Here is a 15,099-nt window from a genome sequence, read left to right on the forward strand (position 1 = left end):
TCTTCATTGATGACCAAAACGATGTTTTTTAACTTTTCAAAGTCACGTTTATTATTTTTGCTCAACGGGTATTAATAGAATCGTGTAATGGTTTACCAAATTATAACTAACTATTGTATATGTTCATGGAATTTTTACTCTACCGCCCACAATCCACACGTCTCAAACATCTCAAAGTTTGAATTTTATAGAGAAGTCGTAGTTTTTAGGAAATTATGAATACTTCAAAAGTTGACGGACAATTATATTAGATTTTAAATTTCCTATTTAATCAAACTAAAGGAAGTCTTGATATTATTCTATTGCTAACCATTTTAAACACATGTTTTAAATTATATACTCAAGCCTGTATTGCTAAAATAAAATTGACTTCTCTTATTATTTATCAAAAATAAAATTGATTTCTCTTATTATGTAATGTTACACGAGAATATTGATGTTTTGAAAATTGAAATGATAATGTAATTCATTTTTTTTTTAATTTATGATGCATTTTTTTTTTTGTATTAGAGATAATGTAATTCAATTTAACCTATGTAAATTAGCTCTTTTTAATTTTCATTTCTCAGTGAATAATTAATATTCGTTTTTCTCTTAATATATATATATATCTATATAGAATAAAATCTTGATAAATAAATTTTTGATAAATGAATAATCTCATTATATAAATAAATTTTTTTGGTCTTGACTTAGGATTCGCTAAATGCGTAAGATAATAATTTTTTTTTAAAAAATATTTTAGGATCCAAAAACTATGCATCTAAAGTTTATTACTTTTTCCAACATATGCAAAAAATGGAAATATGATTTGAAGTAAGAATTGATTAATTGATTTACAATTTTTCATAAGTAATGAATAAACTAATTAACCAATTCAATAATAGTTTTTTTTTTTTTTTTTTTTTGTATTTATTAGTAAGGTTCCTTCTATGAGTTGATTTATCTGTATGGTGAAATTTTTATATTGATTATTTATTTTTTATTTAATGATTGAATTGTGATCAATAACATGATTGTAGATATAAAGACTGTTTGATTTTTTTATTCATATATATTATATAGTTAGTAAAACAATTTCAAAAACAATGTAAACTTCTTTTTAAATTAATAAATATTCATTTTTTGATAAATTAATAAACTGTTTACTTATTGATAAATTAATAACTTCTTTAAATGAATAATTTTTCATACTCTCATGGGTATTTATTTATAAAAATTTTATTGTATGTATATATATATATATATGTGTGAAATCAAGAAAATTATATTAATTTTGCATTGAAAAATATTAATATAATAAATACATATATTAAAAACTTGATATAAAAAGTGTTTTTGGTTTTTTATATTTGAAGAGTCAAATCCTATCATTTATTTTAAATTTTCCATTTAAATAGTACATTAAAGTTATAAAAAAAATATTTAACCATTTAAAATAGAGATAAGAAAAAAATTTTAAAAAGCTGTTGAAGATATTGAAGGAGAAGTACCATTCGAAGAAGGAAATCAATACTTAAAAAAAAAAAAAAAAAAGAATTAAAACTCTAATTAAAATTTAAAAGTTGTGCTAGTAATAGTGAGAGACACCATACATTAAATGTTATACAGCATATATATTTTGCCCCGTCAACGAACTTTTTTTTTTTTTTTTTTTTTTTTGGATAAATGAAAAAAATTGTTTTACTAGGCTTCATAAAGAACAAACTCTGCATCAAAATTATACTCTTCTGTTTTTTGGTGAATGCATCAAAATTTTATTCCATAAATGGTAAAGGTTTCTAAATCTCAGTTCAGCTGCTCAGGCAATCAAAAGAGGAAAACTGTAAAAAGAATATAAAATAGGTAATTTTGTTGGACTTGGACCAGTTCAAATTCAATCTTAAATTTAAATTTTATTTTGTTGTTGATGAATATCTTAAATTTGATTCTTGAAACAGTGAAATGGGGCTTTTATTCACATTAATCCGCTCGGTCAAAAGATTAAAAAGGCCAAAAAAACAAAAAAAAAAAGAAAAGGAAGGAGAAGACCGTAGGGCCCCTGGGGTGGGGCAATGCCAACTGCCAAAATAAATGAGAAGGAAGAAAAAGTTTGAAAGTGAGGGAGTGGTGGGGGCAGAGTTGAACGGTCAAAAAGGAGAGACTGTTGAAAGTTGAAAACATGGAAACTTAAATTAAAAGCCAGCAACTCAAGACTGTGGAGAAGGAGCCACGGGCTTGGTTTGGTTTTTTATGTTTCTGTTTATAAAATTTCATTAAATAAAATAAAATAAATAATTAAAGGAATCTGAAAAATCCTCTTCCTCCTCAGTTCATGTTTTTGGATTTCGTTTTTTTTTGTTTTTTTTTTTTGGGTTTGTTTTTTGACTGACTCTCTCCTTCCTAAAACGTATCAACACCACGCTTTTTAGGCTTGCTCTTTCACTTTCTCTTTCTCTTTCTCTTTCTCAACAAATCTCAAATATCATCAATTCAATTATACTTGTCTATCCATTTCCTTCTCCGCTAATGAATCCGCTTCCCCTGTTCCTCTGGTAAATTTCTCATTTTTTGCTTTCTTTCTTGCTTTTTATATCTATATATATTTATATATTTGATCTGTTTGGTTTTTGGATTAGGGTTTTGTTTTTGTCATTAATTGTTTTTTGGTTTTTCTCTTTGCATTTTGGTGGATCCGTTTATACGGATCCTTTCGGGGATTCTTCAATATCTTTTTATATATTGTTAAAAAAATTAAAGACTTGCTGTTGTTTCTACAAATTCGCTTTTTTTTTTTTTTTTTTAAAATAGATTTTTGGTTGTTTCGATCAGATTCAAGGTTCAAGCCTTCACATATCTGAAAGTCTTATACGAGCATGTTGTCGCCCAGAAATAGCTTCTGGATTCTCATTTATTAAATTATTATGTTATTTTTGGTAAATTTTAATTACTTATGTTTTCTTTTTCAGAATTTTGGCGAATCTGTTTTACTGTTATTTTTCCTTCATAAATACTCCTTCTCGTTCTCACTGAGAAAAAAAAAAAAAAAAAAAAAAAAAAGGGACCAAGTTATAATTGTCCCCGTAGAATTAGCTTTTGAATTTGTCCAACTATACCTCTTACCTCGTTTTGGCTCCTTACTATTTCTCAACACTATACTCCATTAAAGTTCTTGGTCTAGTATTAAGTCATTTCAGTCTGGTTTGCTTCAGTTAGCTTGTGAAAAAGCAAAACAACCACTTTCTATTTCTGGATTACGGCGATTGTCCATTTTCAGGCATAGGCATTACTATTTTTATATCATCTTTTCCCCCTTGTTTTTCCAATTTTTTATTTTTATTTTTTTTGCATTTTGTTTGAGAAATTATGTTTAATTGTTGCAAAAATTTAATGCATTATTTACTTATAGCGATGAATGGATGTATTAGTGTGCAAAGCCACTTTTATAAGTTGCTCCCTTCTTTTACACGGGATGTTAATGTTGGCCATATTTTCTGCAGGCACATTATTGAATCGCTTTTTTAATTTTGAGTGAAAATCTTTTGAGGAGGATTTTCTTTCTTTTGAACCAATGGCTTCTGTGAGCGTAGTTCCTGCTTCTGGATTAATAAGAGATAGCAGTGCAAGTACAGTTGGTGTTGATAGGTTGCCCGAGGAGATGAATGAGATGAAAATTAGAGATGACAAGGTAAAGGAGGCCTCTTCTTGTTCTTGTTTTATAAGAGTTTGTATGGTATATTATCTGCACTAGTTCATTTCGATAAAGTTATGTTTATAAAAATACATGTATGTGCTTATTATGCACAGGAAATTGAAGCAGCAGTTATAGATGGCAATGGGACTGAGACAGGTCATATTATTGTTACTACTATTGGCGGAAAAAATGGTCAACCTAAACAGGTCAGTTTCTAAACTGTTTGTCCGATGTTTTGGAAATCTTGGTTTTGTAGATTTGTTGAATCTTACAGTCAATTGAATTTTTTGTTAATGATTGTAGACTATAAGCTATATGGCTGAGCGTGTTGTTGGACATGGATCTTTTGGAGTAGTTTTCCAGGTGTGTATTGTCTGTAGCCCTGATTGGTATATTTTTTATTTCATTATGTTGTTTTAAGATTCTTGAGTGTTGATTTATTGACATTCTACAGGCAAAGTGCTTAGAAACAGGTGAAGCTGTTGCTATAAAAAAAGTTCTTCAAGACAAAAGATACAAGAACAGGGAGTTGCAAACCATGCGTCTCCTAGACCACCCAAATGTTGTGGCCCTAAAACACTGTTTCTTTTCAACGACTGAAAAGGATGAGCTGTATCTTAACCTTGTACTTGAGTATGTCCCTGAGACTGTCCATCGGGTGGTCAAACACTACAATAAGATGAACCAAAGAATGCCATTGATATATGTTAAACTCTACTCCTACCAGGTATGGATTCAAATGTTTTAATTGCTTATTTGTGTTTTTATAGAATTTTATATCATTGCTGCCAATGTCTTTATATTTTATTTATTTATTTATTTTTTGGGATGGGATCAATAAATTGATTGTGTTTTTCAATCATAATTCTGACTACTTCTTAATGAACTGTGGGAGTACTTTTGCTTTGTTTATTGATTTATGTAATTTTATGTGCAGATATGTAGAGCACTTTCTTATATTCACAACAGCATTGGAGTGTGCCACAGGGACATAAAGCCTCAAAATTTGTTGGTATGTCAACATTTCTTGTTATTGTACTATCATTTATCATTTACATGTATGAAAGGCTTAGTTAATTGAAAAAAAGTAATAGGAACTTTTGAATTCTTATGAAGTGGCTGGTTATCTATGAGAATCACTAAAATGATATCAAGTAATGCAAAATTATGTGCATTGCAGTTTCAAAATTAAAAGAAGTGATTATATGTTCTGCTTGATTCATTTTGAATTGGTTGTTTAACCTTGTCGAGCTATAAAAAAGGAAAATGGATGTAATTCTATAGTATGTAAAATGTACAAATGACATTCAGAGGTGATTTACAACTTTTGTGCTTTTCTTTGTAACAGGTTAATCCGCATACTCATCAACTTAAACTATGCGACTTTGGAAGTGCTAAAGTCTTGGTTTGTTTCTATAAATCATAATTTCTTTACAAATTCGAGTGCTAATTGATATTCTATGACACTAAACTGAGTGTAAATTGACAGGTAAAAGGGGAGCCAAACATATCATACATCTGCTCTAGATATTATCGAGCACCTGAGCTTATATTTGGTGCAACAGAGTATACCTCAGCAATTGACATCTGGTCTGCAGGCTGTGTACTCGCTGAACTACTGCTTGGGCAGGTTGGTGTTACCTTCTTTATGGTTGATTTCTGTGTCTTTAAGGATTTCTTACAACAAGAAGCTAACTAATAATTATTTGATGCCAGCCTCTCTTTCCGGGAGAAAGTGGAGTAGACCAGCTTGTGGAAATAATTAAGGTGAAAATAGATGCCGACCTCCTTCTTTTTTATTTTATTTTATTTTATTTTTTTTCCGGTGGAAGTAAAAGCTGCTAACCAAGTAGGCATTGGACACAATGATGTTATAATTTGAATTTAATTACGGCTGAAATCTTCTTAGTTAGAAGACTGGTGACTCCTCTATAACAATTTATGTAGATGTAAATCTAAAGCTTTTAAGCTTTGTTTGTCCATCAGGTTGATATGGACCTATGAGTTCTCTTTTCTTCTTGTAGCTCAACGAACATCGTAATTTTTGCGTATTGGTTGAACATTTCCCATATTTCATGCTCCCCTTTGTTTACTATGCAAGTATCCATCTAGTTTGACAATCTATATTTATCATGCAGGTTTTGGGTACCCCAACAAGGGAGGAAATTAAGTGTATGAATCCTAACTACACAGAGTTCAAATTTCCACAAATTAAAGCTCATCCCTGGCATAAGGTACTTAAATGTTACGCATGATTTTTCTATTTTTTAGAAAACTGCATGTAGTAATTCTCACTCCGTGCCATTGATCATTAGATATTCCACAAGCGCATGCCTCCTGAAGCTGTGGATCTGGTCTCCAGGCTACTACAGTACTCTCCAAATCTTAGAAGTACAGCGGTGAGAATTGGATGTTAAGCAAACTCTGAAATTTATTATAATAAATTCATAGTTTAAGCTTGTGTTACGTTCATTGAGCTGGACTAGGTTAGATACTTGTATATGATGTACTAAATGGTATATTTATTTGTTTTGGAGGAGGATTGTAGTACTTGTTCTACTTCAGCTAAGCTTTTCATAATGCTGTCTATTAGGATTTAGTTGATTAAATAGTTATGATGCTCTGTGGTTTTAGTTTATGATATTCCCTGAAGAATTCTCATTAACGATTCTATTATACTGCAGTTGGAGGCTTTAGTTCATCCATTTTTTGATGAGCTGCGTGACCCTAGTACACGCTTGCCAAATGGAAGATTCCTTCCCCCGTTGTTTAACTTTAAGGCTCATGGTAAGAAGCAAATTTTGGTGTAATTCTTTTCAATGCTTTATAATTCCTTCTAGATTTTAACCGATGTTTGTTTCCCTTGCTGTTACGGTTGGTTAGAACTCAAAGGTGTACCCGCAGAGATGCTGGTGAAGCTGATTCCTGAGCATGCAAGAAAGCAATGTACCTTTCTTTGGTCGTGAGGGAGGGGGTTCATTGTAGTTGATTTCTGTTCCTTGCAGAAAATTTGGTTCCCTGTAGACAGTCAGCCAACCTTACTTGTGTCCTAGGGGAGAAGGAAGTAATGGTGGCCTTTTTATTAAATAGTATTCTTACATAAATAATATTAATTAATTTATGTTTACAATATTTTTTTATTTCAATTTATTTATTTTTTCCTTTCTTTGAATTTGGTGGAGATGTTTGGCTTGAAGAAGGCCTTCCACTTTTACACTTGTCCAAATGTATGTTGATTAATCTTTTTTTTTTTTTTTTTTTTTAATTATATGTATAAAAAGAAACTATGAAGGGGTGTAGGTGGTCACTACTTTTTAAAGGAAGTCAGAGCTAAAAAAATCTCTCTTCTTCTGTTTTAACTTATGCCAAAAAAAAAAAAAAAAAAAAGGGTACTTAAATTGTTGAAAAGAGTGGAAGTCTGGAAGAAGGTCTTAGTTATATAGAGCATTGAAAAATCCTAAAAAGATCACAGTGAAGAGTACTAAAAAAAAAAAAAAAAACAAAATTTAGGCATTGTAAAACTAAGGTGTGTATTGATCAAGTTGACACTTTTGTATAATTAAGTTGAGTTGTAAATGTGGGAGTTGTGTAAAAATGTTTGCTTACTGGATTGGTCAAGCAAAAATCGCTAGTAGGAAGCAGTCTGGTAGGAGGGAAATCTGGATCGGTCCATCTTCTTGAAAATGTTTTTGAGTTTATGTGAAATAGAACCTACGTGTCTTTAGTTTATAGGTTTACTGTTTAAGAATGAAGCTCCCTCATGGGTAATTTTTACAGCAAGGAAACTAAGAGAAGGCCAACTGTGGAGTCGGGAAGATATTATTTAACTGAAACCGAACCCCAAATATTCACCCAAAAAAAAAAAAGAAAAGGGGAGGAAACCGAATCCCAAAAGTGACTGAGGCCACTCAAATCCAATATCCAAGTCCAACGGGCATGTATTGGCCGTCACAGATTCAGATATATATATTCATACATAGAGCCACTTTAATTTTGGTCGGCGAAGGAAAGCTTGTCTTATAATGTATTTTAACAACTCCCAGTGGATTTAAAACGGAAGATAAATGGACCATTGCCAAGTCCACAGTTATAATAATTAGAGAAAAATATGAAACCTTTGATTGAATGACCGCAGCAAAAACATCAGGAATGGATGAAATAGGGTCCTGAACAAGGCGTAAAGTTGCCAGAAAAGTGAAAACATTATTTGCATGCAAGGGAACATTGAGGAAGTAATATGTGACAAAAGTTACAGCTGAGACTGAAACAGGGGATGTCCAAAAGAGAATGACATGATATGCCCTTCTTAACTGCACCGATGATAAACATTTGTACTCCACATTCCTTAATTTTTCTATCACACCCTTGAAATGGGTTTCCCAAGCATATAATTTCAACACCTTCATGTTCACAAGAGCCTCGGAACTAGCCTTCAGTCTATCATCTTGTGCCACCATAAGTTTAGTCTGAAACTTATGTTGTAGCTTTGCAAGAGGTGCATTGCAAATCACAGTGAGAATTATCACCACCAGGGCTGCAATTGTAGCGAGCCCAACTGCTTGAGAAAGAATCACTAATGAGATACAGAGCTGAAGGCTAGTTGTCCAAATCTGATGGAACCGGAATGGGAATTCTCCAATCCTATAGGTATCCACAGTTACATAATTCATAATCTCACCGTTGGAGTGCATCAACCTGGCAGCATTAGATAATCTCATTTGCTTCTTATAGATGGCTGCTGTGAGCAAAGACTTCACCTTCATACCAATAAGTCTGGTTCTGAAGTACCACTGCCTTGGCGATAAAGATTCACTGCATTTAGCAAGGAAAAGTGATATGGCCAATACATAACCTTCATACGTGAAACTCTCTTTTCCCTCAGCAACCAAAATGAAGGCATTAAGTAGCAGAGGACCCGCTGAGGTAGCGATTATCTTGAGCAAGGCAAAGAATCCGGACAGGCAAATCTCTTTCAAGTGGCACAAGATTTTAGTCTTCAAAATTGATGGCTGGAAAGATGGATCAGTTTGCTTTTGTTTGTCCAACTGCTCCAAGAACGACAAGTAACAACTCTCTGCTGTATCTGCTTCACTCAACTTGGGTATATCTTCATCCTCAAGAGTCTTTTCCCTTCCCCTTTTCATCAATGAATTCAACCACCAGAATGAAAATCTACTGAGGGATCTAGCTTTGGAAAATGGAGTAAATGGATCACCTTCACTGACTGCATTAGACTCATCCTTCAAAGGTCTATAAAGATCATTCTGTACGCCACTTTCATCGCTCCCTTCACATTTATAATCCCTACAAGAACACAACAGCAATAATATTGCTCCTGGAAAAGCCAAAACATCCAGAGCTAATTTTAAAGTTATTTGTTTGCTTAAGAAGGCAGCATACAGAGATAGTAAACACACAAACCCAGAAGACAAGAATGCCAGTACAGATAAAAGTTGCATCGGTGACTTTGAAAGGTGCTTGACCCCGGATACTCACTGTTAAACCAACCAACAACCCTGTGAAACCTTGAAATAAAGCTTGAAACCACAAACTCAAAGGCAAAGCTGTCTGTGTTTCCTTCAACTTCTCTTCCAAAATCCAGATGCCCAGGAACAAGTACACCATTCCAACACAGCTGTTGAAAATGGCAGAAGTAATCTGCAGACTGGAAAAGCCTTGAATCCTGGCTGGAATGTGAACATTTTTGGAGGAGGATGAGTTTGTGAAGATGAGCATGACCAAAAGCAAAGCATTTAAGCAAATGATCAATGCGAGGCTGATGCATGCATATGGCTCTCCAGTAGTGTCTGAGTAACCGGATTTTTCACAAAACGCAGTCCATTCCACCATCTTTATTCTACAAGCCCTGCACCGTACTGCAATTCAAAAGATAGATGGAGAAGATGATATTAAGTACTAGTTCAAATCAAACTGACATGGAACTTTATAATAATACTGAGAAATAGGAGTATGATTTAAAAATAAAAAGATTGTGACCTTAAATGCGCCTAAGAACAGAACGGTCCTCCACTTAGGCCAAAGCCGACGCAGAGCACCAAAACTAATCTTTAAAATAATTATCGATTTTTAGGTGCTGCTGTTTCTGGTAATATAAAATGAAACAATAATGTGTTTCATAAGAGACAGTCCAAATGTCACTTATCATTTGTGCTGTATATCATACTATGAGTTCAAATTTAATACGTCTTTCTTACTTGGGTATTAAGCATTTATCTGTAAGAATTGAATTCCCTACAATGAATGGTTGTCAAAACTCTGAAAAGGAAAGCTTGTCTTATAATAATTAGAGAAAAATATGAAAAAGAACGAAAAAAAGAAAAAGAAAAAACGTGCTGGTCCAAGGTTGAAGACGACATGCCTCGATCCCATTAGGGAGGGTGTCGTACATGAGAAGAGGGAGGGTCCAGACAAACTTAAGTGAGACTATTTTGCTCCCATTAAGAAGGAGATCCTTCCATGGTGAGGGGGTCTTTTCCATAGGCAGGCGTCCGCACCTCACCCGCCTTCCCCATGAAAGGGCTCCTCCTTGAGGGGTGGAGTAGTTTTACTTGATTTAGTCTATACCTCGTACTCAATTATGCACTCCATTTTATGATAGGAGCCCCTCACCAATAGAGGCAGGGTGTATTGTCTTCAATTTCAAACGGACATAGGAAGGAGTGTATCGTTTTCAATCTCAAACTGACATAGTGTATACATTATTACCCCGTTCCTATATCGGGAACCCTTCCTCAACAGGGGCAGGGTGTGCAAATTTTTTTCACAACAATATTTCATATATTTGATTCCACTCAAATGGCACCCACCACATCCATCAACCACTTCCTTAAGAACTTGGATTCCATTACAACCAGTTGGATTATCAATTGAAGAGCTTTTTGTGCCGTTGCCTTATTTCCATTTCAGTTGACATTGCCATCTTCTGTTGAAGCTTGTGCGGTTCAGAAGAAATGAAGAAGGATTGATTGAAGCTTGGACGAATTAGAAAATATAGAGAAGGATTGCAAACATGACTCCGACTCTGAGGTGAGGAGAGAACTGAACAATATGGGCAAGCTTGAGAGAGAGTGAATTGGGATTAGATTGTTTATAGAGGTGAAGAAAATAGGATCATGAGGTTAGTTTTTGTTTTCCCCCTTCTATTACCAAGGATGTTCTACTATTAAATAAAATAGAAGAAGATATAATTGGTAATTTACTTAAGTAAGGCAAATAAGTTGTGGACAAAATTATTGAATGGGGGAGGGATGAGTATTTTTTTAATATTTTTATTTTGAATGAGACATGGGTATTTTTGCCTTTTCCCCTTATTCTTATTTAATTTATAATGAAGGCATCTGGGCCACAAGTCCACCACTTGGAAAAATAAACCATTCTAGGAACTATATATACAAGGCACTCCTAATCAAATAAGCTCCTGAGATCACACTGCTTCGTTTTAAATATTTGCAAAATCGTTATTGGATTAAATATGAAGTATCTTTTGGCCTCTAAAATGGAAAGTATACGTCAAGGAAAATAAAAAATAAAAAAAAAAGAGACAAAGTGGTAGAATTGGATTAAGAAGGCGGGAATAGATTTGGGAATTGGGACCAAAGAAAGAGAGACAGTTATGGGAAGAACGTGGGGTGGGGGAGGTTATGAAACAGCCCTTGATCTCTTTCCCATCTCATGTATATATCTTGATTTCTTTGTTATTCCGTTTACCTTTTTCGTCAACACTACACTCATACGCACACTCCACAATCCACATTCTCCTAAAAAACATAGGTACCAAACGCCTCTATATGGAATTGGACGGTTTGTTCAGCCCGGCCACCTCTAAAAAAGTAATAATAAAAAAATGGAAATGTTAAGGTGCAGATAAAAAGTGTGAAATACCTACCAGGCTACCAGGTTACCACCACTACCGTTTCATATTATATATACACCATACAGATTCAGCCTTTCTGATGCTCTCTTCTTTACATGCATTATTCCCAAGCTAATTAAACTTAGTTAGTCTTGTCCAACTTGTACCAGTGGCCTTGCTGGTCACTTAGACCAACATATATAGAAAAACCCATTTCACTTCAACTGCTCCCTAATTTCTACTTCCCAAAATTCTGGGTGCATTTCATTCTCTCTTGCTCTCCTTCTGTTTCCTCTGTTGATAGATAGGTGAAAACGACATTTTTGCCTAGCTAGATGCATTGAGAAAGAACATTTCTTTTTTTTTTTTTTTTTTGGTCCCTTCATTTCCCTGTTCCCCATTAATTTCTATACCAAATTAAATTTGTGTTCCTTCTTTTTAATTTGGACTGAAAATGAAGTATTATTATTTCTATTTGTCCATTTTGGTATTCTGCATTTTCTTCAAGGAGCCGACTCAAGCTAGGTTGCATAGCCATAGCCAGACAAAACACAATAAACGCATGGAGAGTCATAATCATCAAAAACTATCCTACATTTCACAACCTCCTTCACCACCACCAGAGCCTGCAGCAGCAAATCCTCCTCAAAATGGTAATTGGAGTGATGTGAATTTGGACGTGAGGAGTTTCGGCGCTGTCGGAGATGGCAAAACGGACGACACTGAGGCATTCAAGATGGCTTGGGACGCAGCTTGCCAAAGTGACAGCTCAGCAGTTATCTATGTTCCCAGTGGATTCTTCTTCATGATACAATCTACCATCTTCACAGGTCCATGTCAAGCTGGCATTGTGTTTAAGGTAGGCACATGTAACTTAAATCTAAGATTATCTTTGCATTGGAGAAGCAGTTTAAAAAGAGTTTAAGATTATCTTTGCATTGGAGAAGCAGTTTAAAAAGAGTTTAGTTTGATTAGGTGATTAATTTACTAGTTTTTTGAATTGGTTTTGGACTACTGTGAGAAGGTTGATGGAACTCTAGAGCCTCCCGATGGGCCTGACGAGTGGCCGAAGAATTACAGTAGGCGTCAGTGGCTTGTCTTCTACAGAATCAATCAAATGTCACTCACAGGAGGTGGTGTAATTGATGGCAGAGGACAGAAATGGTGGGATCTTCCTTGCAAACCCCACAAGGTATATACTTTACATACCTATATATATAATATATGTATATATATATATATATACATATTTCTTTCTTTAATTTGATGCTCAAACGCATAGAGATTAATTAATTTTTCAGATATTGCAATTAATATATGTGATTAAGAGTAGTAACTTTTCTGATGGATCCATGTATTCAATTTCTATACATATGTATGGCACAGGGGCATAACGGAACAACATTGCCTGGACCATGTGATAGCCCCATCGTAAGTAGCAAGCATTAATTTCGCAAATGATCAACAATTAATTGGTTGTTCTAAATAAGTTGAAAACATGATTCTGAATCTGAATCTGAATATTAAATATAAATGCAGGCAATCAGGTTCTTCATGAGCAACAACCTGACGGTTAAAGGACTTAGAATCAAGAACAGCCCTCAATTCCACTTCAGATTTGATAATTGCAGGAATGTTCATGTGGAATCGATTGTCATTACGGCCCCTGCCCTCAGTCCCAATACTGATGGGATTCACATAGAGAACACAAATGGTGTTGAGATATATAATTCAGTCATTTCTAATGGTAAGTGCATATTAATTTATATATATATATATATATATCTGTAGCCAAAGGCCTACCACACATATATATACATTTGTTTATCATCTTATTAACTTAAGATAATAATTATGAAGCTAATAATTTACCAACTGATGGTATAATTTAATTTATATATGAAATACAATTTCATCTGCAGGTGATGATTGTGTATCGATTGGAGCAGGGTGTTATAATGTAGATATAAGGAATATCACCTGTGGACCCGGCCATGGAATCAGGTATCCTGGCTAGCTACTTTTATATTTAAAATTCCATGTGAATGAAAACAAAATTAACTAGTAAATGGTTTGTAAATTAATAATATGAATATGATGATCACCTTAATTTGGATGATCAGCATCGGGAGTCTAGGCAATCACAACTCGCAAGCATGCGTATCGAACATTAAAGTGAGAGATTCGGTGATTAAAATGGCAGACAATGGAGTTAGGATAAAGACATGGCAAGGAGGATCAGGAGCAGTAAAGGGAGTGACATTTAGCGACATTCATATGGACAATGTTAGGAACCCCATCATCATCGACCAGTTCTACTGCCTCACCAAGGACTGCACCAACAAGACCTCGGCGGTGGTTGTATCCGACATTCTCTACTCCAACATTAAAGGAACCTACAACATTCGAAGCCCTCCCATGCACTTCGCTTGCAGTGATTCTGTGCCTTGCACCAACTTAACTCTCTCCGATGTCGAGCTCCTTCCAGCTCTTGGAGATGTTGTTTCCGACCCTTTTTGTTGGAACGCTTATGGAGTTTTGCAGACCCTCACTATTCCTCCAGTCTCCTGCTTGCTCGAGGGTGTTCCTCGATCTATGTTAGACAATGACATAGATTCTTGCTCAACATAGATAAAATGATCATATCATCACCTCCTCCTACCCTACTAATTAATTAAAACGAAATTAGTCATCAATCTCTGTAAAGCTAATGCACAATATCCATCTTTGTATGTATATAATTCATGATTGACGTGTATCATCATCATCATCATCATACAACTGATTGTCTGATGATCATTAATTATGTAGGAGTGGTGTTTTATATGGCCATCCCCCATTATATAAAATATATATGTTTTGCTGCAAGTTCCGGATACCCTTTAAACTCTGAATTTAATTAAATTCGCATGTAAATCTTTCTCTCAACTAAACATTATGCCAAGATTAACTAATGGATGGCACATAAAATTAAACGACAGCAGGTAGTGCACCTTCTCTTTAAGCTGGTGCTGTTTGTTTTGGGTTTTTATAAGAGGTTGGTGGTCCAACATTAATGATATATATTGGGTACAAATATTCAGACTAGATAGTCAGTAATTTATTAGTTCACTAGATAGGTATGTGATCAACTATCATATATATGGTTTATATTGGTGATCTTGCAATTGTTGAAATACACCAGTTTCCTACGTACGTAAATCCAAAACCATCAAACTCCATGATCCTTCTACTATTTCCTTCCACTCTTAAAAACTAAGCCCTAGCTAGCACAGATTCCCAATCATTCCAGCGAAAAAATAAAAGAATAAAAAAATGAATAATGGGATATCAAGTTTGGTAGGCCTCATATCTAAGTTGATGCAGAAAGCATAAAATTTTAATAAGAGACTACTGTCTCTTATTTTATTAACAAGTTGTTTCTTTTGCTAATTGATTAATCATGGATGGGGTATATATAAGGAAAAGTTTGTCATATAGAAATAGTGAGGACGCGCGCGGCAAAATCATGGCAAGTTTAAGATACCCATGATAGATGAGTAGAGTAGTACTA

At 34.2% G+C, this 15,099-nt stretch overlaps 2 protein-coding genes and 1 pseudogene across 2 annotated transcripts; 2 read left to right on the top strand and 1 right to left on the bottom strand.

Annotated features, from left to right (window-relative positions):
• Positions 1-2,185: 2,185 nt before the first annotated feature.
• Positions 2,186-6,845, top strand: LOC107426218 (glycogen synthase kinase-3 homolog MsK-3). Its single transcript, XM_016036339.4, has 13 exons — positions 2,186-2,534; positions 3,480-3,667; positions 3,787-3,879; positions 3,977-4,036; positions 4,128-4,400; positions 4,611-4,685; positions 5,022-5,078; positions 5,163-5,303; positions 5,390-5,440; positions 5,812-5,907; positions 5,989-6,072; positions 6,358-6,460; positions 6,557-6,845. Exons 2-13 carry the CDS (start codon positions 3,551-3,553, stop codon positions 6,637-6,639), a joined length of 1,233 nt encoding a protein of 410 aa, XP_015891825.1. The 5' UTR covers positions 2,186-2,534; positions 3,480-3,550; the 3' UTR covers positions 6,640-6,845.
• Positions 6,846-6,915: 70 nt separating this feature from the next.
• LOC107426165 (ABC transporter C family member 10-like) lies at positions 6,916-9,829 on the bottom strand (annotated as a pseudogene).
• Positions 9,830-11,085: 1,256 nt separating this feature from the next.
• Positions 11,086-14,403, top strand: LOC107426189 (polygalacturonase At1g48100). Its single transcript, XM_016036298.4, has 6 exons — positions 11,086-12,405; positions 12,571-12,738; positions 12,933-12,977; positions 13,086-13,293; positions 13,469-13,550; positions 13,670-14,403. Exons 1-6 carry the CDS (start codon positions 12,001-12,003, stop codon positions 14,175-14,177), a joined length of 1,416 nt encoding a protein of 471 aa, XP_015891784.1. The 5' UTR covers positions 11,086-12,000; the 3' UTR covers positions 14,178-14,403.
• The last annotated feature ends 696 nt before the right edge of the window (positions 14,404-15,099 follow it).

This window comes from Ziziphus jujuba, chromosome 9, assembly GCF_031755915.1.
Source record: "Ziziphus jujuba cultivar Dongzao chromosome 9, ASM3175591v1".
NCBI classification, from domain to species: Eukaryota; Viridiplantae; Streptophyta; class Magnoliopsida; order Rosales; family Rhamnaceae; genus Ziziphus; species Ziziphus jujuba.